Genomic DNA, 24,230 nt, shown 5'->3' with positions numbered 1-24,230 from the left:
GAGATTTGGGAAATTGGAAGGAAAGTTACTCAAATCATAGCTTTTTCTGTGGTCTGATGCCCATAAACAAGAGCAATACCCAGTCAAAAAAAACCTTAACACACTTATTTCATTAGCAAACTCAAATTAGGAGAGGAAAAAAACCCATCAATTTTGGCTGAAAAAATTCTTCCTTTGATACAAGATGAAATATGTTCCTTTGGGTAGTAACAGGAGAAGTGGGCAGCCCAAAAACCAGGGTTGAAGCAAAGAAAAACTCAACAGCTCCCACCACTCTCCTTAAATGATTAAGAAATAACAAGCCCTTAGAAATCACAAAAGTCCACTGATGTTGTAGGTCCACATATAAGTAGGAAACACTGGAAAGCATGGAAAAATTGTATGGATTGTATGTTTGGTTGTATGAACTGTATGAATATGGAGCAAAGGAATATGCTAAATGAACATGCTAACATTTACAGAGCATCATTTCAGAGAGAAGCAGGCTCAGCACGAAACTATGACAACAAAACAAAGCTGCTTTGTCTTTAAAAGTTCATCTTTGCCTTGTGCAAGAGAAGCAGAAAGTTGACTGGGTCAGCCTGGAGGTATACCACTTGAAAAGCTCTCCCTGTGAGACACAAATTAACCATGTTGCAGAATGGTGTGTCATCCCTCTCTCAGGGCTAGTTTGGGAAGAGATGCTCTCTCCTCAAAGGCTGCCTCTGGGGGCTGGCTGTGAGGGCCATGTCTGTGGTCACGCATGAAGTCAGGCAGCGCATTGCAGAGACATGGGAAAGGACAATTTCCTCAGAGTATGGGACAGTGTTTCTGGGAATCCTAGTGCTGGCTGGGGGACCCTATGGGGAAAGCGTGGCTCTCCATGTGTCTTTTAGAGGGGTCAAGCCACAGTCATTGCCCTGGGACAGGAAACATGGCCGTATGCAGTGTCAGGCACAGGCACGTGCTGAGTTCATTCCTCCAAATTCAGACCCAAATGGTCCTTCCAGGACTCTCTGTTCCCAGCTCATTAGCTATAATTCAAATCAACTCAAACCACACATCCATGTGAATAAGATGCAACCCTCAGTACTGAAAAGAAATCTTGCCCACTAATGGGTGTACTGGAGAAGACATCAATGGTGGTCAGTTGCACTTGAAGGGATTTTGTGCAAAGAATATTTGGGGCTGGAATACAGGGGAAGCAAATCAGAGAGTTCAGCATAGCTCCAGGCCCACTCGCCACAGCAAGGCTCAGTGCTAGGACTGCTCAGCTGGGCAGAAATGTCACCAGAGCAGCTGCTCATGCAGGGCTTCAGCCTGGGGCCTTGGAGACCCTTGGTGCTTCTTAGCTGAGTGGGAGCTGCTCCAGTTCCTCACTAATGCTACGTGCTAGATGTGTTGGGATGGGGATGCTCAGGGGAAAGATGGGCAGTACTTTGCCCAGTGTTCCCTTGCGCACCCGGGCATTTGCCAGCCTGATCCCAAAATTCCTTGGTGAGACATGAAGAGGAGCAAGAGTGAGTTACTTAGCCTCTGCAAGACGGACTGGGGAAGGAAGCTGTGACAGGAGAGGCTCTGGCCCAGCAGCACATCCTCACAGCTCCCATGTCATGCTCTCTCAATTTCCAGAGACGCAGACCAGCCATCTTCCTTGCGTGCTCAGATCCCACAGTGAGATCTTTGATGGGAAGGGACTGAGGCAGGAGGCCAATAGCCTGCAGTAGCTCGGCTCTGGGCAATGACCAGGAAGCAGCATTCCCGTGCTTCCTGCCTCCTCCCACGGCCTGCCTCTTGGCTGCAACTGAGCCGAGGGACACATCCCACGCACACTTGTGTATGGGGGTGAGCACACGTGTGTGACGTTTTTCCCTCGAAGTGGTGGTGGGAGGGAAAGCTTCGATTCACAGCCTTGTCTCTAGCTGCTTGGGGAGGCAGGGTGCAGGATGCAGCAGGGATGAGTGGGTGGGGGACGAGGGATGCCACAGTGGGTACCACAGACGTTTGCATTTGTCATGGCTTTATGAGCCCCTGGGTGCCTCCAAAGCACCGGAATGCCAAGGGATGGACCAGACAGGGAGCCCCCACCTCCAGCCTTGCATCCCTAGCCCACCCTCACTGCTGAGTTCTCCATGCTGCAGGTGAAGCGAGCCAGAGATGATGTGACAGGCATAAAAGGTGGCATGAGCAGCCGTTTCACTAACTGGCAGGGAGGAGGAGATGTTGGTGTTGAGCACAGCACAGCCTGTACCCTGGGAGAAGAGGCCTGACTATGACTGAGAGAGATGGAAGGGGGTACTTTAGATTGGGGGACCAGTTGGAGCAGCTAAGAGGATATTAAACTGCAACAGCTGGGAAACACAGCTTAGAGGAGAAACAGTACGCAAGCTCAAACTCCTCACTCAGAGTGAACCAGTCTGGGTCAATGAACTGGAAAAAAGGAAATTTCAAATGCAGCATTTCCAGGAGTCTGCATACCCAGTCTGGGGAGGATGGTCTTAATTGCAGAGCCCTTTGTGTTGGCCGTTGTGATGGCAGTGTCAGAAATTTCTGATTGCAGCCTGTTCACACAGAAGCTGAAGAATGCAGAAGGTGATCTTATGTTGACACCACCAGCAACTAAGTGTCATTAGAGCCACACAGCAAATGTGCTTACAATGCATAGAGAAGTGTGACATTCCTAAATCAATTTACACAACAAATTGCAAAGAAACTGCAGAATTTTTGTGTTCTGCACAGAAGTTCGGTGCTCTAGCAAGCAGCCTTTGGGACTTTCCTGAGCCAGGTGGTCTGGCTCTGGCTGCCAGGGTGAGAGTCAGGGTAGAGCTTGCAAACACTTCGACTGTGTGGGCCATCTGAGCTCATGAATTGCTTGAATGAAAGTGCTGCATTTGCACATGACCAGCAGTAACATTGCACAAGTTTGAGATTAAAATTAAGTTAATTAAATATTTAGCAAATAATTAGTTAAGTTTTTTCCTTTGGGCCATATTCTGCCCTTTGACTTCTTATGTGCCCGAAGAGAAGACGTCAGAGAGCTCTGCCACCAACTCTGCCAGTGCTGTTGCTTCCTGCGGATCCACCCAAGTGCTGTTAACTCATTAACACTAAAAAGACAAGGGGATTCACTCAGTGAAAATTTCACAATGCCCTGGGCTGGAGCTGATTTTTAGTCCGAACAGTGAAGGATTTGCAAGCACTTTGCCTCAGGTTTGGCAGCAAGATAGCTCTCCCACAAAAGCGTTTTACAGTTAATAATAGTCACCGTTCCTACAAAAGCATTTTACAGTTAATTAGAGCATTGCTCAGCACAGCTGACGATCTGAGAGGAAGCAGTATGCAGAGGTAAACTCAACCGGTATTTGTGTTGTCTGTGCTGCTGGCTATAGGCTCTAGAGACACAGGAGGGAAAAACTCATCCTGCAACTTCTGCAGGTCACAGGCAAAGTATTGAAAGGTTTCTAGAAGAGGGGACACAGCAATGGGTAGCGTGGGCAGACAGCCTGCTGCTGATCAGAAGCTTCTTTATTTCACAGCAGGAGCAAGACTTAAAATGCAGAAGACCATATGCACGTTCATCTGCCCAAAGCTTTCCCCTCTTTTATAATGATGGTACAGGCTGTGCTGAGCTGCACCTCAATAAATATCAGCCAATTCTCTCTCTCCAGAGGGGCAACTGCCTTCTGTACCATCGAAGGGCTGAGCACAAGTGGTGTAGCTGAAATCATTTTGTTCTTCTTGGGACTAGAGCAGAGCCAGGCAGTGCAGTGTTTGGTCACCAAACCCCTCCACAGCCAGATGTCTCATAGTTTCATTCTTTAGCACTAACCACCCTCAGCACCGCACTGGGCAGGCACAGGTATACCTATTGTCTTAACTACACATCTTTCTTCGGGGATTCCTGAGGTCTAGCTTTTGATTAGGGGCAGGTGCAAATGAAGAAGTAAGGAATTGCAGTAATACCCATATATAAGGCAGACGTGTTGCCAGCCTCCTGAATTTCTTTTCTCCACCCATGTGCATGAGCTGTCCTCAAATCTGTGTGCTGAGACATGCACATTTTATATTCCAATAGTGATATGCCCCTCAGAGCTTTTATTTCAGCCTCACCAAAAGCATATATTCACATGATCTAGAATAAATCAGGACAGTCTCAACTGCCAGGATAGTTTTCTGGTGAATTTACATTCTTCTTTACTCAAAACCTCTATTTTCTGCATTTGTTGGGATTATGGGAACCTTTTGTGTTTAAAATTCTTGTCCCTTTTTTCCTCCAGGTTACTTTAAATAGAAGAGGAAAGGAAATGAACAGAGGAACCGGCAAAGCTCATCCTGCTTCTCAGAATTGATTCTCCGATCCTTTTTACTGTGCCTCCCTGAAAATCTCTAGTTTTCTATCTGTACCATTCCAACTTGTGCAATAGTGGAAAGCCCCTGAAGCTTTTTCAGCCCTTTTAAAAGAATCCACCTTTGCAGCCAGACACCAAGCTACATTTCTGGTAAGGTTTTCAATCTCACTCACTCTTTTGTCTGGGTTTATACGTCACTCTCTTCCTTCTGGGTGGGCAAAAAGGGGACGGGTGCTGCTGCTGTGCTGACTCCTGACTGGGTCACCCAGTGCTGCTGGGCTGTCTGGGCTAGGCTATAAAACAGAGCCAAGGCAGTGCAGCTGGCTCAGAGACCAGACTGAATTCTGCAGTCGGCGCAGAACCCGTGCGCAACCCCTGCCGCCTCCTGCTTTGTTGTTTTTCCTGGAATACTGAACCGACCTCGGGAGCAAGATGTGCAAGGGACTCGCTGCACTGCCAGCCACTTGCTTAAAAAGGTACTGTTTATTTCTGAGCATCTGGTAATGGTCTTGTTAGCCTGGAGATACGCTGATGCATTGCGCTTTGTGTCTGAATCAGAAGGGGCAGATTTGGCTCTGATTATGTTGTAAGATTACATAAAATGATTGCTTAGAGGCTTTGAGGTTTTTTTCTGTTAGAAGCAGAATTGAAGAAAGGTTTCGTACAGAGCTGTGGAAACTCCAAATTCACCCTTCCCATCAGCAAAACAAGCAGCTCTCAGCATTGTTATTTTTGTATTCCTGTCAATTGCTTCTGCCGCAAGCTCTGCGCCCGTTTTCTGCTTTGAATCCCCTCTCTGCTGATTTCTTTTTTTTCCCTTGGGTTTTTTTTTAAGGGGGAAACAAGGCAGACAGGATAAATATTAAGAATTATCCCCGAAAATGCATCCCAAATGCAGAAACCCAGCCTGGCAGAACCAGAGACCCATTTGGCAGGAGGCAGGGATGTGGACCAGCCCAGGGCACTGTGGATCTGGATGCAGCACCAGCTGGTGTGGGGTCAGCCCGAGTTGCCCGAGTGTGCACTGATGGTGAAGGGCCAGGTCAGGCTGTGCCCTCAGTGCTGTGCACTGAGGGGCTCATCGTACACCCAATAGGGTAGTGCTGAGCTGTACCCCTGCCATGGGTGCAGGATCTGTCTGCAGAGATCGTCCAGGCATTGCTGCAGTGGCAGAGGCTGCGCACCCCAAGCATGCCCTCGGCTGCGTGGACTGCCCCACTGCCCAGCGTGAGGTGTCTCTATGCCTGCAAGGGATGTTACTCCCTTTCAGGTGCAGTGGGTCCTGGAGATCCACAATACTCCTTGCTCACCTAAACTTGCACAGGTCTCTGATGGTGCAGCGCTGCCTTTCTGCCCACTCGTACCTTCCGCAGCTCTCCTGAAGCTGCTTCCCAGCAGCTGTGCAATGGGTTGGGAAAATGCAGAGACTCAGCTGGTTCCCATCTGGGGAAAAAACTCCCTGTTCATGACTGGATATGAAAACAAGTGCTGAAAATGAAAGGAAAAAGTATCCCCTCCAAAAGTATTTGCAGGAACATTTGATGCAGATGAAAAAAAAACATATGAAAAGAAAAATAGTTCATATCTTTTAGCCACCTCTGTCCAGGATTCCTAAAAAAATCTCCTCTCTCCCAGAAAGCTGTGGAACTTGAAGCAAGCAGCAATGTTTACTTCTGCTGCCGCCTTCCTGCGGACCTGAGTGGTATCCTTCTCCTGGGGGCAAAGGAGCATGACAGCTCGAGCCCGGCAGCACAGAGTCCCCGCGTCTGCTAGGGCAGAGCCTGGATGTTGGCCCTGGCCACATGCACCCTGTGCTCTAAAGCAGCTGTGAGTTTTCTTTGCTCTCAGCAGAGTGCTGAATTTGAGCAAGCAGATAAGATATGGCTGACAGGGTGCTGCAGCTTCAGCAGAGAGCAGTGCTGGCAGGCTGAGCAGCTACCAGAGCTTAGCCCTCTGGCACCGCCTCATGCCTTTTTCCAGGCTCAGATCTGAGGAGCAGGAGAAGAATTTTCTGCCTACACTGTCGTGGCACCCTGCGACAGGCCAGGCCTTGCATGCCTGAGCAAGCAGGACTGATTTACCCACCCCTCATTCTTAAGCTGGAAGGAAACCCAGAGAGATGTGAAGGTCAATACCAAATGCTTATTTAGATGATGCTGTCAGGAAATGATTGTCCTGAGCACACTGGAAGGTGAAACAAAATTAAGGATACACCCTCAGAGGAGCTTGCTGTGGAGCAAGGGAGTAGCTTGCAGTCAGTGTGGACTGGTCATGGTGAAGCCTTTGGCTCATCCCCTGATCTCACCCCACAATCCTGCTCCAAGACCTTGACTTCCTCCCTTCCCTCTGTGTCATGGGCAGCCTTTTGGTGGGGTGGCCTGGCATGGCCCTGTTTTTCCTGTAGCTGGGTGATGAGGTGGGGAGATGGCAAGAAAGGATTAGTAAGCATGTGAGAAGCAGACACCGGTAGCTGGGCAAATGAGCTCAAGGAGAAGTGACACATGCAGCATGGGGATGCCTTTCTATCACAACATTTTAACTGTAAACAGGAGGAAAACAGCATTGCCAGCCCTGCCTCTGGGCTGATAACCTTCTCAGAAAGAAAATGGTGCTGTTGAACATGAAAAATTATTTCTTTGACATTGTTCTATTAGTCTAGAAACAGAAATGTGCATTATATGAGAAGTGTAAAGTCAGCAGTGGAGTCACTAGCAGTGACCTGCATTTGTGTCACTGAGTAGTGCTGAAGGAGCTTGTGTGGTGAGGAGGCTGCAGAGGAAATGTAATGCATTATCTTCATCTCCTCCTTGATTTGTTTCTTTCAGTGCCAAAGACATGAAGCACCGTCTGGGCTTCTTGCTGCAGAAGTCAGACTCCTGTGACTACAGCTCTTCCCAGGGCAAGAAGGAGAAGATATCTTCAAGCCAGAGGTAAGATCAGATGGTGTCATGTAGTTAAGCCCAGGCTGGCTGCAGCATGTTGTTTACTCCTTCATCAAGCTGGACTCTAACATTAGAGTTTCTGCTACTGCTTCCCAGTTCCTCTTGAAAACCTCTGTTTGAGTCTGGTGTGGCAATAGTCCTCAAGAGTTAACAGTCCCTTTACATGAAGAAGACTGAACTAGAGATTCCTTTCTGCCAACACTTCTGTGATTCAATATGCATGTATAGGTGGTAAGGCGTGTGCCATCTCCAGGGCAGGTGAATAACACCATCCCAGACCCAATGCGACTGGACACATTGCAGAATCAGCATCACTGTCTCTTGGAGCTGGATTTGTGCAATGGTCCACGCAACTGCACAGAGGTGCTGACACAGAAAATGAAGTGAGCAGCCTGTCAGGGTATCACTGGTGCAAGGAGTTGATATTCTCTCCAAAGAGGACTACAAAGGCCACAGTATGCTCCTGGAATAGATGAGCCCTAGATGTTCTAGTATGGTAGGGGAAAAGAATGTGGGATGTGTTCACACATAACCCATATGTTTCTAGTTCCCACATTCTCCTCTCTTCCACATAACTGCTGTTCCCCTGACATATTAAGGAAACCAGCCCTTTGGAGTTCACTGATATGACCTGTAAGACTCTGTGCTCCATGAAGAGATGCACCCTCACACCAAGTAAACATAAATTCCACAACATTTTTTCCAGGAAAATTCCTTTCCAATCCATGTCTGGTGATGGGAATTGGAAACTAAAATTACTGTAGGTTAGATCTGGCATACTCAGGGGTATCTTTCATTCTTGGTCTCTTGTGTATGCTCTTAAAACAATCTTAAAACAATCAGGGAAAAGGATTTTCTAATGGTACTGAGCAAAAAAACCCATATTTGTCCGTTCTGTACTCCCCTCAACTTTTCCGTGTGTTTCTCCATTTGTCTCCTTTTAGGCTTAGCCAAGAGGAAGTCAGAAAGTGGGCAGACTCTTTGGAAAACTTGATCCATCATGAGAGTAAGTAAAGAGGGCCCTTATACAATGCCTGCAGAGCATCTGTGCTGTGAGCAGTTCTGGGAGGGGATATGGGATGTTATTTTATGCCTTTTAGGAGCACACAGAATCTCATTTGGCCATGCAGACCTCTGGAAGGGTTCATGAAGGGTCTTGCTCAGGTCCAAGGCTCAATCCCAAAGAATTATTAGCAAGGCTTTGACCTCCTGCTGAGCTGTCTCATTTGTAAAGGCAACTGGCTTAGTTTCTATGTAGGTGGAGGGCAAGACTGGAGCACACAGTTTATGATGCATTAAACAAGAGTCAAAAAGTGGAGATACTGTTTGCAGCTGAGCCCATGGGAGACTTTTTCTTCCCATCAGTTCTGGGCATCACTGATGTCCTTGAGGTTTCCTTTACATGGTTCCCATGGCCTGAGACCTTGTGGAGCATGTTGGTTGTCTCCTCGGGGCCTCATGGGAACACACGAGTTGCTTTTGTTCTCCTGGCTGAGACACTGAAGGTCACAGTGGGGGAGCAGCAGCTGAGAACCCACGTGTGATATCCCCATAAGACTATGAATTCCGGCCTCCCTCAGCACGCACGAGTGACTGCTGTGGAGGCAGCAGCTGTCCCTGCTGCTAGACCCAGGGGAGCTCCTCATTCATCTCTGGCAAGGAGAACCCGGAATCACTGTTTGCTGGGGTTCATGGGTATTACTGTCCAGGAACCAACACTCTTACCTGACCTGGTTTTCCTCTAAATGATCCATAGGAGGACTGGCTGCTTTTCGTGCTTTTCTCAAATCTGAGTACAGTGAGGAAAACATCGAGTTCTGGGTCAGTTGTGAGGACTACAAGAAAACCAAGTCACCAGCCAAGCTCAGCCCCAAGGCCAGGAAGATCTATGATGAGTTCATCTCAGTGCAGGCCACAAAAGAGGTATGTGAACAGAACATCTCTTGGACAAAGGTATCACCCTAAATTCTGAACCAGTAGTACTGGAAGTGGAGATTGGCAGTTTCACAAGAGAGGAAGAGTTCTGCTTCTCTGCTTCTTAGCAAGGAAATGGTGTCATTTTTATTGCTTTTGTGTTAACTTGGATAGAGAGAAAGTGTTTCTTTACAACAACATGGCCATTCCATGTGCACACTCAAATGTGAGAAGCCCAAGAGGACTGTGATTCCCAGTGTTCCGGCTGCTCCCATGCAGTTCGAGTTTCCTGGCTGGCTGCATCCCAGAGGGATGTGTGTCAGTCTCCACAACAGTTCTTCTGGCAGCAGGGATGCTTTGGTATCCAGCTGCACAGATTCTGTCAAGGCTACAGGGTGTCAAAACAGACATTTCAGACATCTGCTCACCAAGCACACTTGGTAGAGAGACACTGGGATTTTCCCTTTCCTATGCCAGCCACTTCTGGGACAGATTTTACTTACACCGTCCCTTTGGCCCACAGGTGAACTTGGATTCATGCACACGGGAGAAGACGAGCCACAATGTGCTGGAGCCTACACTGTCCTGCTTTGATGAGGCTCAGAGAAAAATATTCACCCTCATGGAAAAGGATTCTTACCGCCGTTTTCTCAAGTCCCCATACTACCTGGACTTGGTCAGCCCACCTGGGGCTGGCTGTGGGCCCGAAAACTGCAAAAGAAACCACACTCACACCTTAGACTGCAACTCTAACATCATCTCTCAGTGTGCCTGAACCTGCAGCAAGGCAGGTGCGGGCCGGGCTCTCGCAAGAATATATGGCAGCAAAAGCATTCATTGGCATGAAGCAACAGAGCTGTCTCCAATAGCTGTCTAATGTCCCAGTTGTATCCCATGTCATGCAACAGCCAGCATTTGTAACCCAATCCAGGCTCAGTTTGTGTAGCAAACCCTCCTCTGACTCTACTGGTGTAGGAGTGCTGGGGTCTGTGTCTGACAGGAAGGCTGGGTGCAGTCACTGCAGGTCTGGCGAGCCCTGCAAGCTCAGGAAGGTGCTGGGGAGCTCATGCTCAGCCCCAGCACTGCCTGCTGAGGAACCAGCCTTGTGGTGTCACCCTGTGACACCCAGCAAGGAGCAGGACAGAGGGAAGCCAGGGGAAGCACTGGGGACTGCGATCTCCCCTTTGTTGTGTGCAAAAGCTTAGGTGGAAAGGACTTGCTCTGGTCCTTAGCTCTTCATATAGCTCCCAAATGTCTAGGCTGTCAGGAGTATTTGCTCAGAGCTCAGGCTGGGCTGCATTGCAGTAATCAGGCATAGGTCAAACTCCTGCTCTTTCTCAAAGGGAGACCAAAAGTTCTCAGCCAGCCTCCCTCAATCATGACAGCCACCATCACGGGGAAGTTCTTCCCTCTGGCTGCTGCTCCCTCTGTAGCATCATGTTTATGCGGGCCAAGGACTTTTACTAAGGCTATACAGAGCTATTATTTTGGGGGAGGTTCATTTTTTCATATATTATTAATTATGACCTTCATGCTCCCAGGTTAAATACGTTAGCTGAGCAGAACAGAAACACGTTCCTTCTCTCCTAGCCTTGACAGACTGACTCTGGGAGTGCCATTTGGATTCAGGTTTGTGTGTCCTGGCCTGTATGGAGCAGTTTGTGACAGAAAAGAGCTACAATAGCTGGGGAGGAAAGGCCCTGCTTGGGAGTACTTGAAAATGTTGGGGTTTTTTACAGTGATATTTATGTGAGTCTGCATTTCAGCAGTAGCATGGCTCGCTTTTCCTGAAGATAGGAGGATTGTGTCTATCTCACTACTGCTCCTGGGCTCTGCCAGAAGGCAGCCTACTTTTTAATCGCTGTAGTTAGACATGGCCTTTGCTGCGGGCTTTGGGAGTGGCACTGACCTGCAGTTGGAAGCACAAGAAGAAGCTGCAGGAGTTGCTGCCTTGGGCTGCAGCACCAGGTATCTCACTCTCCCCCCAGCCCTTGTCTCTCCTTAATTAAGCACTGATGCTCTGGCAACTCTGTATTCTGCACTCTGCTTCCCAGTCCAGACAGCAGTTCTCACACCGGAGTTTTGGCATGGCAGGAGGAGGCTGTGGTTCTCCAGGCCCATGGAGAAACTTCTTTTTTAACATTTGCTTTATTTATTCGATGTATTAATACATATTGCCCTGCATGTTCAGCTAAGAGATGGAGAGGCTTGCTAAAGTGCTGAACATAGCCAAGCATGTGGCTATGTTTTATTTTACCCTGGTACTGGGAACTCTTGATAACTATTGCAAAAACTGTATTGATATTTAAATAATGATGAATACATTCTAAATAAAAATGTTTGCGTTAGTCCCTTCTAAAATGCCATTGGTGAACCAAAGAAAATGCATGAAGATCCAATCCACTGGCTTCTAAAGAGTCATTTTACATGTGGGTTTACTCAGAGTTTGTTTTAAGTCACAGAAAAATGAAACAGCCACTATATCCTTCAGATACCCTTGGCACCATGAGCCTGGGGGATGTGGAGCTTTTAGGGATCCATGCTGTGTCTGACCACCAGCTCAGCACTGGGACCACCCATCCCTTCCAAGGGTCCAGGGTGAGCATGAGGCACTCCTTAACAGCTTTGGAGTGGGGAACATCAAGGAGCACCTCCTTGCTGCAGATGTGTTCCCAACAGGGCTGCTGAGGAAAACACATTTTAGCTCAGAGCTGAATATGCCCCTGGGCACAAACACTGTGAGTGGGGGGAGCACAGCTGGCCCTTGCTCAGCTCCTGTGGCTTCACAGGTGCTACTACTGGAGTGTGAGCTGACCCTGCGAGCCAAAGCCTGAGGCAGCATCCAGGCAGTGGGGCTGGGAGTGTCTGTGCTGCACTGGCCCTGGGCAGTTTCTGCTGGATCAGCCTCCTGGGGTGATAATTTTATAACCCTTTCAGTTTACTGAGAAACTGCCACATCATTGCAGCAGAAGTTCCCAGAGGCCTTTAGTCTTGCCAGGACTTTTGGGCACAAGCTTTGAGAGTGCCCTGTAGAGGCTAAGGAAACACTGCACCCTCAGTGCAGAGAGAAAAAATGAAGAGTCCATTGAGACAGTAGCAGAAATACATGTTTATGTGTGGATTACTGAGCAGTACAAAAATATGAGTTAACACAACCAGTTCCTATGCACACCAGCACCTCACATCTTCCCCACATGAAGATCTCTAGTTGAAATCACACAGAGAACTTCAGATCTAAAGCCTCTTCATGGGTGTGAGCAGCTGTTCCCGCTTCCTGACCATGGCCACAGCATGCAGCACCCTCCAGGGAGTGACCAGGGGCTGGGGGAGCCTAGATGAGCCCAGGGACACCCTCAGCCCCATGGCTGCTACTGCCTTGCTGTCTTCAGCAGTCCCCAAGGCCGAGACTGGGCAGCACTGGCAGAGCCCTGCCTCAGCACCCAGGGCAAGAGCTGCCTGTTCACACCATGTGAGGGTCCTAATCGCTGAAGTCACCATAAAACACACAGCAAACCATTTCAGTGCTAATCCTACGGATACAGCTGCAGAGAGTCCTTTTCCACATACCCCAGTGGCAGAGAGTGGGTGCCTGGGAGGTGTGGAGGCAGTGTCTGGTGCCTGGGGACCATGGCTGCAGCGTGGGGTTGCCTTGCCTCACGGCAGGGGTTGGAGTCCTTTAGAGAGCACGAGACCTGCCTCCTGCACCAGCTCAGGCACCAGGATGCACTGGGGCTGTGGGCACAGGTTGATTCCAGAGAATGTTTTGGAGGATAAATCTTCATGTTCGCCCAGGTTGAAGGCCAAGGTTTTTTCTTCAAGAGCATCTCAGACCACACTAAACCCACACACTCTCATCTCTGTGATGGATTCCAAGCATAATATCCAGAAACTGTGCTTTTTGACTCTCTGACTCATGGGGGATCCAGATGCCCACACTGCAAGTATGTATGTATGTGTATACTGATATATGACTACAGGAATACAGATGTACATATTGCGAATATAGTGGTATATATGGCATATTTCAAGAGAGCAAAAATGATAAAATATATGAAGTATTTCCTACTAGAAATATGATGGTTGGTATCAGCCCAACTGTAAATACCTCTGGGCCTGTGGAAAGCTGGACCATGGGCTGAGTACAGGCATTGCCACCTTTCTGGGAGAGCCTACCCAAATAATTAGCCAAGTGACCCTTCTACACAAATACAACTTCCCAAGAGCTCCAAAATGCTTCAGGGGCTACATTTTATGGCCACCCAGTAAACCACTGGCAGCCCCCAAGTAGACTTCCAGCATTTTAGCAGAAATTGAGCCAGGGAGGCATTACCACTAGAGCTGTTTCGTCTCTCCTGAGTCCAGCCTCCACCTTTCTTTTCAGCACATACATACCTAGACACCTTCTCCCTGCCCCATGCATCACTGTTGCAGCTACTGATGTCTCAGGGTTTGGTGGTGCATAGCCAGATAGCCTCCAGCAGCATCCTGCCCTTACAGCGTTGGTGGTGGCATTTAACTGTGAAACATGTGAGGGAATCTGGAAACAGCTGCCAAAGGATTAAGTAGAAGTGAAAGATCTAGGTCTTTCTGCAGGGAAGCCTTTTCAGTTTTGCATTTCTGAGTCACGCTGTAAATAAGGAGCTTGAACGTGCTAAACCTGCTTGTATTGACACCAGTTCATGGAGATGTTGGGAGAGTGCAGGGAGCATGTGCAGACAGAGGTGGGGGGAGCACTCTGCAGCAGAGGGGCTGGCCAAGCCCCCCATCCTGGGCCCAGCCCTGCTCCTGGCCTCTCCAGCTTGGAGTAGTGGGCACTGCTGGGAGATCCTGCACCCTTTTGATGGCATCCTACTGCTGCTCATGGGCTACTGTGGGCTCTTTGGGGCCACCCAAGCCACCCCCTGCATTCACCCCAGCTGCTCCAGCACCAACTTTCCCAGACCTTTTGCTCCAGTGTTTTTTTTAAAAAAAGTCAAATTTGTGGCTGCCTCCACCCTTTCCCTGCCTCCCCACTACTGCCTGGAAAACATAGCTTACTTCCTGCAACTCGGGATGTATTTTTTCATCACCATAGTGACAACGTGTAAATATTTGGGGCTGGTGGGGTTTTGATCAGATTTTGAAAGTCTTAAAGAGGCTGGCAAACTCGTTGTTTATGTTACTGCATTTTGCAAGGAGTCCCATGACTTGCAGTGAGGCTGAGCAGCCTGAGCAAAGGGGCTGGTCCGACCATGGAGGCAGCACGAACATGGATTATTTTGCTGGGTTATGTGTCAGGTTGCTGGCTGAAGTGGCTCCTTGCAAGCCATCACCCTGTGGATGCTGCACCAGGAAACTATCAGGGGATGAAACAGAAGCTTCACTGAGCAGGGGTTCAATGCATTTGCCTTCAGGCTGAAATGAGATCTCAGCTGCTTTTCATGTATGCCCTTGCCCCATCCTCAGGTATGATTTATTCTTTCAGCTTTGAATCAATAGAAAAGAGCTGATCTTTTTAGAAACAGCCTATGAAAACACATGTCCTTGGCAGATGGGAGGAGACAGGAGAGAGAGATGCAGGCTACACAAACTCAGCAATTTGCATCTGTTCAAGAATCCAGGGGTTTATTTTTCATATTTCCAATGATGGTTTTGAGTTTGGATTTGGTTTTTTGGGGGTTGGATTTTTCAAATTCGATCTCAACAGCTGCAATGGCAGCTTTTTTTCCCTCCAAGATGGCTTTCCTCCCTCCTCTGATCGATGCCCCTCGGTTGGGTTTGTGCAGAAGTATCACTTTGGCGTGCCTACTGCAGAGAGAAGCAACTGGAGCAAGAAATCCCTGCAGCAATCCCCAGAGCTGCCATCCCAGCACACTGCAGATGGCAGCCCTGAGAGGGCTGCATACCGGCACTGAGACATGGCACAGGCTGTGGACTGGGAGCTCAGGAAGTCATGCAAAGGTTGGAGAGAGCAGGAGTTCTGGGTTGCTAAACTGTCCTGGTGTTTTGGACAAACGGGTCTTGGTTTAGCCTCTTTACTGTCCTGAGTGTGAAGCAAACAAGCTGTCTCACAGCAGACTCCAAGCAGAGCTGCTGGGAGAGAGGTGCTGCAGGTTCGCTCTTCTTGCCCCTGGTGCCAGCCAAGTGCACCCTGCAGCACATGGCCATGTGACTCCAGGTTCTGCAATCCCTGCCATCCTGCCATCCCTGCTGTACAGCTGTCACACTGTCCTTGCCATGCCCCCATCCCTGTACAGCTGTCACTGTGCCTGCTGGTCGGCTGCTTTCTGAAGACAAGATGATGCCCATCAGGCAGTGGACATGTCTCACCCTGTGCCTTGGCCAGGGAGGAAAGAACCTATAGGGTACCTGCACAGTCTCAGCAGCACCCTGGCAAGATGGGAGGAGGGAGCAAGTCTGGGCCAAAACAGAGATATGGGCAAAACTGTGAGAAAAATTGTCACGTCCTAAGGAGTCCTATGAAGGCAGAGTTGGTACCTCAGAGCCTCCAGCTAATGCCAAGCTCCACAGCACCAGTGCCAGCTGCCCAAGTGGCTTCCAGTCACTGTGAAGCTGAGGCTGCTCTGACACCCTTCTGGGTCCCCACTCCAGGGAATTTCTGCAAATTGGTCTTTTGTGGGAGAGGAAAGAGACGGCAAGAGAGGAAACACCAGGACATCTGACAATCCAAAGCATAGGGAAAGATGTTCAGCAACACCCCTGGGTACTCTTCTACGGTGGTATGAAGAAAGCAAAGCAGCTGTAGGAGAAGGGGCGCGTGTTTAGACAGAAGCAGAGGGGACGCCTTGCACAGCCCTGCCACATTGCTACTTGATTAACTCCTGATAAAACCCCGACCGCACAAATCTGGGCAGGGAGTCTTTTTCCATCAAGGCAAAGATCCTCTTCTGGGCCATGTCAAAGCTGGTTGATGACGGCTCCACCAGGTTCTTCATGGTCACAGCCTTGGTGAAGTGGTCGATGTTCACCTGTGATGGGAGTGTAAGAGGGATGGGGACCATGTCTTTGGAGGGGTGGGTGATGGCATTTCCCCTTGCCTCCTCTTTCCCCCAACAACCACACAAAGGGTGTGGGGAGGGACTGAAGCAGGTTCACTTCTCTGGAAGAATTAACTAGTGACAAAGCTGTAAGGATGAAGTCTGTCCTGCTGCAAAGCTAATTTGTGGAGAAGGATTTCTGTACATTATTATCCCTTATAATTACTGTCAACCCTCTGTGGGAAAGAGGGGAACAGGCATGTGTTGGAGGTGCCTACAGCAGGAAATAGCCCAGCAGATGCTGAGCATGCAAACAGGGGCAACAGGGCTGTGAAGAGTGGGAATGCAGCACATGGGGATGGGGCTGGCCCTTGCCAAGAGTACAGACCTCTGAGCTCTTCAGCCAGAGTATAAGGTGCCCTACAGCCATCCCTTTGGGATACAGGCCAACTATGCAGCAGCCTTACACCTCCCAATACCATCTGCTGCCCTATGGACACTGACCTCTTTGGGTGCCTCTGTCTGGATGAACTCCTCATAGATCTTCTTGGCCTTCTCTGCCATCTTCACAGGGGACTTAGTTTTCTTGTAGTCCTCACAAGCCACCCAAAACTCAGCATTCTCCTCACTGAACTCAGAGCGCAGGAAGCTGAGGAAGCTGGCAAGCCCATCTGGCGGGGGAGGGGGGCAAGCTCTTGCTGAGCACTGGTGGTGCCAAGGGAGCCAAGCAACAGGGGAGATGTGGAAAGAGGGGAGGTGACTGACCACAGGGGGATGTGAACTTACAGGGGTTTTGCAGGAGCTTCTCCAAGGAATCACGCCACTGCAGAGCCTCCTCTGGTGATGGCCTGAAGAGAGTAAAGAAAGCCCAGGTGGTCCATGCTTACCCTACAGGCTCAGTTTAGGCTCCAGGTTTTTAAACAGTTCTTTTAAAAATGGGGACAAATGGAGTAACAAGCTGCAGAGTGAAGGTGATGATCTGCGGATAGAATGGGGATGCTGCTGCGTCACAGCACAAGTGTCCTGCTCCTGGGGAGAGCCAAGTGCTGGGAAGGTAAGAATGGGGCTGGGCAGGTGAATCCCCCATGTTAGAGCAGAGATATGGATGACCTGCAAAGTAAGTCCCCTCTGCAGCCACAGGTCTCCTCCTCACCTCACTGCCTGTGCATGAGAGGGTGGAGCAGGAGCTCTGCAGGCAGCTGAGATCCATCTCTATACTTTCCTCCTGGGGTGAGGAAGGATGCTCCCTGCTGTCAGGGGGCACAGGGGTTTGGTAATTCCAGGCCTGTGCTGCTGGGTCTGGGGTCAGCATCCTCCACTCCCACAGCCTTCCTGCCCCGTTCCCACGCCCCTAGGCAGAGCAGGACAATGGCCTCGGCAGCCTTCCCAGTGGAAACCTCCAGTGTTTTCCAGCTGTGTGGTTTTTACTTTTTTTTTTAAATATATTTTTCAGTGCAATGCTTGCAATGTGACTAAAGGGTTTTGAGCATTTTTTTCTTGTTTTATTTAAGCCCCAGGGAGTTTGGCCAAGTTGCCCTGGGCTCACGGCTCCTGCCCCATGTCCCACCAGGGCAATGCCCAGTGTTGGCTGGAAGGCAAGGGAAGATCCTATGGAACTTGTTTTGCTGCCACAGGGGCCACTTGTCAGGCTGAAGCTCTGTGGGTGAGCAGAGCATCCCAGGGAGCATGGGCAGGAAAGTCTGGTGCTTCAGCGGTAGGTCTGAAAGAAGTACAGGTGCTGGTGCCCAGGTGCTCCTTGCCAGCCATGCTGCCCATATGGCTCCACCAAGGAGAGGGGAACAGCGGGAAAGCAAGGCTTGCTCAGGGTGAGTGCCAGGCCCCGTGTTCCTATCAGGTGACTTCTTACCCCCGTGAGGAAAAGCATCACTGCAGCAACCCAACACAATCCAGATTTCCTGGAAACTACTAAATTCACTTTCCCATTATCTGAATGTCCCAGGGACGATATTAACAGCAAGTGAGATGCTGACAGCTGAGTGATGATGAGGCTGCACAGCATTGCAGTGCAGGAGAAAATAAGTCCTCCAGGCGGTGGGGAGTGAGGATGTTCTCTGGGTTTCTGTGGGGTCAGCTAATGGGGACAATTGTGTTCTGTCACACAGGCATCTGGGGCATGGCAGACACAGAGTGCAAACTGCACCATCCACTGGGGCTCTGTCTGCCCTGCCCTGACCAAGGCAGGTCTTGCCAGGCATCACTGAGGTGAGCAGGCACCATGCTGGCAAGCGTCCCCCTGTGTATCACCCCACCATGGCCTGGATTAGCAGGCAAAATAACTAATGTTTCATGTGCTTCAAGTAATGTTGATAAAACAGAGCCAATATTATATACCAGCTCAGTGCTGGAGAGCAGTGGCTCAGACCAAAGGCAATAAGGTGAGGAGGTGCCATCACCCCGAAGCTGGCCAGAGCCAGGCATCACACCATACACCCAGCTCAGGGACACACTTTCATCCCAAAGCCAGATGGCTGTGAAGGCTGGCACCTCTGGGCTGAGGCAGGTGACTCAGAGAAGTCCAAGTGCCATGTGCCTCTGAGAAAACCTTTATCCAATAACATGAAATCTCATAAAAAATAAATTAAGTTTCCATGGGAAATCTAGTTTCCATTGAGCTTTATTGCCTGTTATGTCTTATGCTGCCCTGATAACTTCCTGAGCCGGGCGGGCCATGAGGAGCTTGCTGTGAGCTGCCTGCCACCTAGAGCCTGTTGTGCCCTCCCACAGCAGGGCTTTAGCTCCTCTGCATCCCAAAAGGGTCTGTATCCACACCACAGGTGCCAGCACAGCCCACCCCAGCACAGTACTTACTTCTGGGCCTTGGGTGGCTTCTCTGGCTTCTCAGGGTATGGGATAATGAAGTCAATGGTCGAGTCCGGCTTCTGGAGCAGTGTGCCCAGTTTTGTCTTGATCTCCTTGGCCCTGTGGAAGGGGAAGAACAGAGCCAGGTCAGGCAGAGGAACAGGGCAGTGGGGACATTCACAGTCCTGGCCCTGTGCCCATGTGGACCCCGACACAGCCTCTGGTAGTTACAAATCTCTGTAATTAATTTCAGAAGAACAAATGAAAGCTAATGCTGTAAAAGCTGCGCCTGGCTGTGGCTTTTCAAACCCAGTGCTCTGCATTAGCGGCAGCTCTTGATCTTGATCTCTTCGCTCTGTCCCCATCTATGGCTGGGATAATTATATCAGCAGAGCTGGCAGGCAGCTCTGATGGTGAATTAGGGATGTGTGTGCAGCACTCGGTCTCTATAGCAATGAGCCTGAAGAAGTGCTGGTGAAGAGGTGAAGGAGTCACCTCTGAGGAGGAGGCTGTGCGGGCGCTGTGCTGGGCTGCACAGCAGTGCCTGCCCCACTGAGCCCTGTCCCACTCTGTGCCCGCCAGCCCTGCATTGCCAATGGCACTCACACCAGGGCACCCTTATATATATATATGTAGTGTATATATGAGTAATATACAAGCCTTATATCTGCAATGGGAAAGGTCCTGCAAATAGACATTTCCTGGGTGCTGCCTTCCCCAGAGCAGAGGGGGAAGAAGGGTTTCCACAAGGAGTTGAAGTACTCTGACTGCCAAAGGCTGAGTGCCAGCTCCCATTGCCCCAGGGCCACACCTCAGACCTCTGGAGGATGCAGAGACAAGAGGGGTCCTGGGGCTTTTCAGCAGGCCTGGACATCTCCCAAAATGTTCCTTTTTGTGCAAAACAATTTGCCATGAGGTTCTGAGCATCTAAAACTGCCAAGGAGGCTCCCTCCACTGCAGCTCAGTGGTGGTAGCAGGAGCAAGCTGAGCTTTTGCAGGGAACAGTGAGATGTGCTGCATAAGAGTGAAGAAATAAAGGGGTGAAAACAGACCCCCCCAGGCCCCATCTTTGTAGGGTAGGACTTTTCCCTGGCAAGAATTTGGTAACTTCAAGGTCGTCTTGCTGGTACAGGAGGTGAAGGAGAGCAAGAGGACAGGCTGCTCCTCACAGGCCAGCTTTTGGGATGGCTGATAAAGTCAGTCTACAGCCCCTGGCTTCAGGGCTCCCTGCAATTTTACTCTCTGCTGTTCATTTTCACAAGCCCTCTGTGGATGATCGCTCCCTTGCTATGTCTGCTATTTTATTTCAATTCCTTTAATTTTTTTTCCCTCCTTGTAAAACTCTCTCTGTGTTTTGGTTTCCATTCGTCAGTCCCCATGGATGACTTTTTGAACCTGTTGCAGGGTTGTCTGCTCTGCTCCTCGCCAGCTGTCCCCCACTTTAGCTGCAGAAACCTGCCTCTAAACAGCCACTCTTACATGAAAGAAGACAGCAGGGCCAAGCAGCTCAATTTGGGCCTGCACAGACCGCCCGTCGGGGGTGTACAGCACGGGGCGGCACACACCCAGAAACCCAACTGTTTTCATGGAAAACATCAGCAGCTACAGGGACAGTTTCTACTGCTAGTGCTTCTGAGAAAACTTGAATCTTGGAAAGACCAGGACATCAGGCAAAGGGTGATGAGGTCACTGTGCTCCCACACTGAGGTGTCTGGGAGAGGGAGATGCTGCCATGCACCATTTGTCCTGCTCCCTCTAACAAATAAATAAAATGTAGATAAATGCTTGGAGTTGGAGCTGGCTCCTGATGCCCCGTGCCTGGGGCTGGCTCTCCTGCAAGCATCAGGTGCCCTTTCGCACCTTACTGGCTGGCACCATCATGTTGGGATACCCATGGTCTGGCCCTGACCCAAGGGGATGGCACAGCTGCAGCAATGGGGAGCAGGTGAAGTGTGCAGGAGCTGCAGCCTCATTAGCACCAAAGCCTTGGGTGGGTGCAGAGGGTGCACCAGGGAAGCTGATGGGGCAATATGGCCTCTCCCTTGGCTCTGCTTTCCCAGACATCAGTGCCTGTGGCTACAGGTCCCTGCAGGGAAGGGGCCACATGGGCTCAGGGAGAATCTCTCAAGGAGAGGCTGAGCAGAAATGGTGGCTGCCACCTTGTGTCTCTCCCTGCCATAGCTCAGCACTTGGGAGGGTAGAGCTGGGGATACTGCCATGGCCAACCTGCTGCCAGTGCTGGGTGCTGTGCACCCTTCAGGAAACTAGACCAAGTGCCTGATCATGGGAGGTTCATCTGGCAGAAGTGGGGAAGAGAAAGAGGAAGGGGTTGCCCACCTCTGAAACAAGGGTAGTGTATGCAAGGGTGTTCCAAGCAAGCAGGGAGATAACATGATGTATGATGGGAGCAGGGACACCAAGAGTCAAATCTAGTCCATGATGACCTAAGGAGGTGGGAAGACAGGATCAGGACTCCTGCTGTTTGAGCAGGACCTGGAGACTCCCCTGTCCTGGTGTGGATGAGCCAACACCCACACAAGGTTTGGATGCAATTGATGGCAGTTTCACACAGCACCATGTGCTCTCCTGGGTAATGCTCAGACCTGGTTCAAAATCCTTCTCTCTGATTCCCATTCTCTGACACTGACTTAGCCATCTCTCAGGCTCAAAGGGCACTGACAGGTCTTAATGCTCCTAAGCAGCCCCAGCTGAGCCCCACGCCCTGCACAGTAATAGGGCTCCATTTAAATTCAGCCCTGGGACCCCCTTTCCTCAGGCTGTGCTGTTGTGTTAGATCTATATTGCAGGCAGATGTGAGGAAGGTTGCTTAAAGGGAGGACAGGAGTGGGGCTGGGAGCCTGCAGTCTGAGGGAGGAAAGGGCTATTTAAAGATACCATCTTGGCATCCTCCAGTAGATGGATTACAAGTTTCAAGCAGGGCTTCAGTGAAGGCTAAACAGCTGGGTAGAAAAGGCAGCTATAAACAAAAAGGCATCCTTCAAAAAAACGCAGCTGTGGCTGAGTGAGAAAGAGCAAGGGGACCGTAAACGGTGGAAGGTTAAGTGTGAGAATAGATGGGAGAATGCCAAGAAAAAGTCTGAGAAACAGCTTCCAAGAAGCATTAATAGAAAATATGGGCTCTGTCAAACACATCAAGAGCAAGAAGGCTGCTGCAGAGGGCCAGGAGAGACTCCAGCTTTAAAAACAAAACAAAAATAGAAGCTCAAAGGAGTTAAAGCTATAGCTGCAAGCTAAAGGTGCTGCTGCTGTGCCTGAGGGCAGGGAGGCGCCAGAGGAAATGCCCTTTGAGGGGAAAAAGGCTCCAGAGGGGGATTCAAGGATGCAAAAATCTTCAAGTGTGATGCTGTATGGGCATGTCAGCAGCAGCTCTGTCAGATCTGTAATGGACACGTGGACAAATATGGTTTATTGGAGAGGAGTCAGGGCAGCTCTGGCTGTAGGAAGAGATTCCTTCCAACATATCATTCCTCTCTGAAGAGGCCAGCAAGCACGTGCTGTGGGGATTCAGTGCGCACCAGCTCCTTGGGTCTGCAGGGGATCTTAGGTGGGCTTTCCAGACACCAGGAAGCTGCAGAGGGGAAGGTCATCTCATGGATGACAGCGTGGGAAAGGTAGCACACAACTGTGGGGATGGTGCTACGGGACCACAGGCTGGGACTGTGGTGTTAAACATCACACATGTGGGGAGAAGGGGGTTAGTCGCAGAGGAGCAGATACTTCAGTCTTTGGGTATGGCACTCAGGGACAAGTTGTGAGGATCTGTGGCAAGGTCTCGTGAGACAGGCAATGAAGCAGCTGTTGGAATGCCTTGTAGAACAATGCAAAGTGATATGCATGGGACAAACGCAGTCCTAACTCCATGTGTAAAAGTGTAAGGCTGCCTTCAGGAGTGAGGATTTGAGGGCTCAACAGATGAAAGCACCAGCATAGCAACAGGGGGAGAAAATTTTATTAAGAAAATTTAGTATTAGAAAGTGTCAGAAGAGTGACATTAAAGGGCATAGCAGAACAGAAACATGTGGATCACCCACACCTGGAAGAGTGCTGCTTGGCTGCCTATAGCGCAGGTCACTGCAGGGGAGCAGGCAAGGTGAGCATGGAGTCATAAGGATGGCCCAAAGGCACATTTCCAACAAAGAAACTGTCATTGGCCCACATTCCTGTTTGTGCCCATGATGGGAATTTGTCTTGCTTTTGGACAAGTGGCATCAGCCCCCAGTGCCTCAACTTCAGCTGGGACTTCTCTGGAGCTCCCCCCCAAGGACAGTGAATGTCCCCTCAGTCTCATCCAAAAACCACCACTAAGGCATTTTCAACCATGAAGGTATCCTCACTGGGGGATTCACATGTATAGTCTTTTCCCATGCTTCCTCCTCAGGTGAAGCATCAAATGCCCTGATGCTGCAGGGAGACCCCAGTTTCCAACCATCATGAAAATGGCTGGGGGCTGGAGCTTGCTTGGGTTCCCAAGGGGTTGAGAGCAGCCTGAGAAGCAGCGCCAACACCATCAGCAGCAAGCACCAGGGTGGATAGGGATGAAGATGAGGATCGGTGCCACAAGCCAGTCAGAGCTAGTGCTCTGTGTGGAACTGAGCCTCATGAGAGGGGCCAGGTCTGGCTAATCCATGCGTGATTAAGATGGAGGCAGTTAAAGAGAGTTTTGAAGCACCTTTGAGCCAGGGCTGGTTTTGCCTCAAAAAGGCAAAACCTCTTTCCTGCTTTTTTTCCTTCTCCCCTCCATGTTTTGCAATTATTAAGATCTGACAATAATGCACTTCTGCTTGGAGCAGCAGAGGTGGAGAGGTGGTTTTGAGGCAGCCCAAATTCACCCAGCAGAGAAATTCTCAAGTCAGAGTGGGTCATTTGGAACTGAATCAGTGCTCACCCCACTAAAGGTACCAGCCACTTGCAGCACCCAATGAGCCACCTCCAGAAAGCCTCCCATCCCTCCCAGTTCAGAGCTGCATAATCCCAGTCCCCATAAGAGATGGCCACCAAGAGGATGTGCTGTAGGAAGAGCCCCTGCGCCTTCCATCTCCCCGGCAGAGCCCTGCGGGGAGGCAGCCCCCTGGCATTCCACACATCCTAACCACTCTCACCTCTCCAGGCACGTGTGGGGCAGCGCTGCTAATCCTTTGCACATCTTGGCAGTCTGTAGTTTCCTCGGCCGTGAGAAGAGTGTGAATGATGGCTAAAGCAGGCAGCAGTGGCTCCGTCTGCAGCCCAGC

The 24,230-nt window shown here is 50.1% G+C and overlaps 2 protein-coding genes across 5 annotated transcripts; one reads left to right on the top strand and one right to left on the bottom strand.

Annotated features, from left to right (window-relative positions):
* The first annotated feature begins 3,672 nt into the window (after nucleotides 1-3,672).
* On the top strand, nucleotides 3,673-11,532 carry RGS4 (regulator of G protein signaling 4). Of its 4 annotated transcripts, none has more exons than XM_071565319.1 (6): nucleotides 3,673-3,838; nucleotides 4,257-4,478; nucleotides 7,154-7,258; nucleotides 8,215-8,276; nucleotides 9,027-9,193; nucleotides 9,708-11,532. In XM_071565319.1, the coding sequence occupies exons 3-6, from the start codon at nucleotides 7,164-7,166 to the stop codon at nucleotides 9,957-9,959; spliced, it is 576 nt and encodes a 191-aa protein (XP_071421420.1). In that variant the 5' UTR covers nucleotides 3,673-3,838; nucleotides 4,257-4,478; nucleotides 7,154-7,163; the 3' UTR covers nucleotides 9,960-11,532. The 4 variants fall into 4 exon arrangements, with proteins under 4 accessions (XP_071421420.1, XP_071421419.1, XP_071421421.1 ...); XM_071565318.1 differs by lacking the exon at nucleotides 3,673-3,838 and adding an exon at nucleotides 4,043-4,155; XM_071565317.1 differs by lacking the exons at nucleotides 3,673-3,838; nucleotides 4,257-4,478 and adding an exon at nucleotides 4,545-4,804.
* A 741-nt stretch (nucleotides 11,533-12,273) lies between these two features.
* LOC139676391 (regulator of G-protein signaling 5-like) lies at nucleotides 12,274-24,230 on the bottom strand. Its single transcript, XM_071565321.1, has 5 exons — nucleotides 24,102-24,230; nucleotides 18,991-19,101; nucleotides 16,948-17,009; nucleotides 16,666-16,832; nucleotides 12,274-16,152 (listed from the first exon to the last, which is right to left on the bottom strand). The coding sequence occupies exons 1-5, from the start codon at nucleotides 24,143-24,145 to the stop codon at nucleotides 15,991-15,993; spliced, it is 546 nt and encodes a 181-aa protein (XP_071421422.1). The 5' UTR covers nucleotides 24,146-24,230; the 3' UTR covers nucleotides 12,274-15,990.

This window comes from Pithys albifrons, chromosome 10, assembly GCF_047495875.1.
Source record: "Pithys albifrons albifrons isolate INPA30051 chromosome 10, PitAlb_v1, whole genome shotgun sequence".
NCBI lineage: Eukaryota > Metazoa > Chordata > Aves > Passeriformes > Thamnophilidae > Pithys > Pithys albifrons.
Note: the sequence above shows the minus strand (reverse complement) of the source record. Positions and strands in the feature narration are given on the sequence as shown.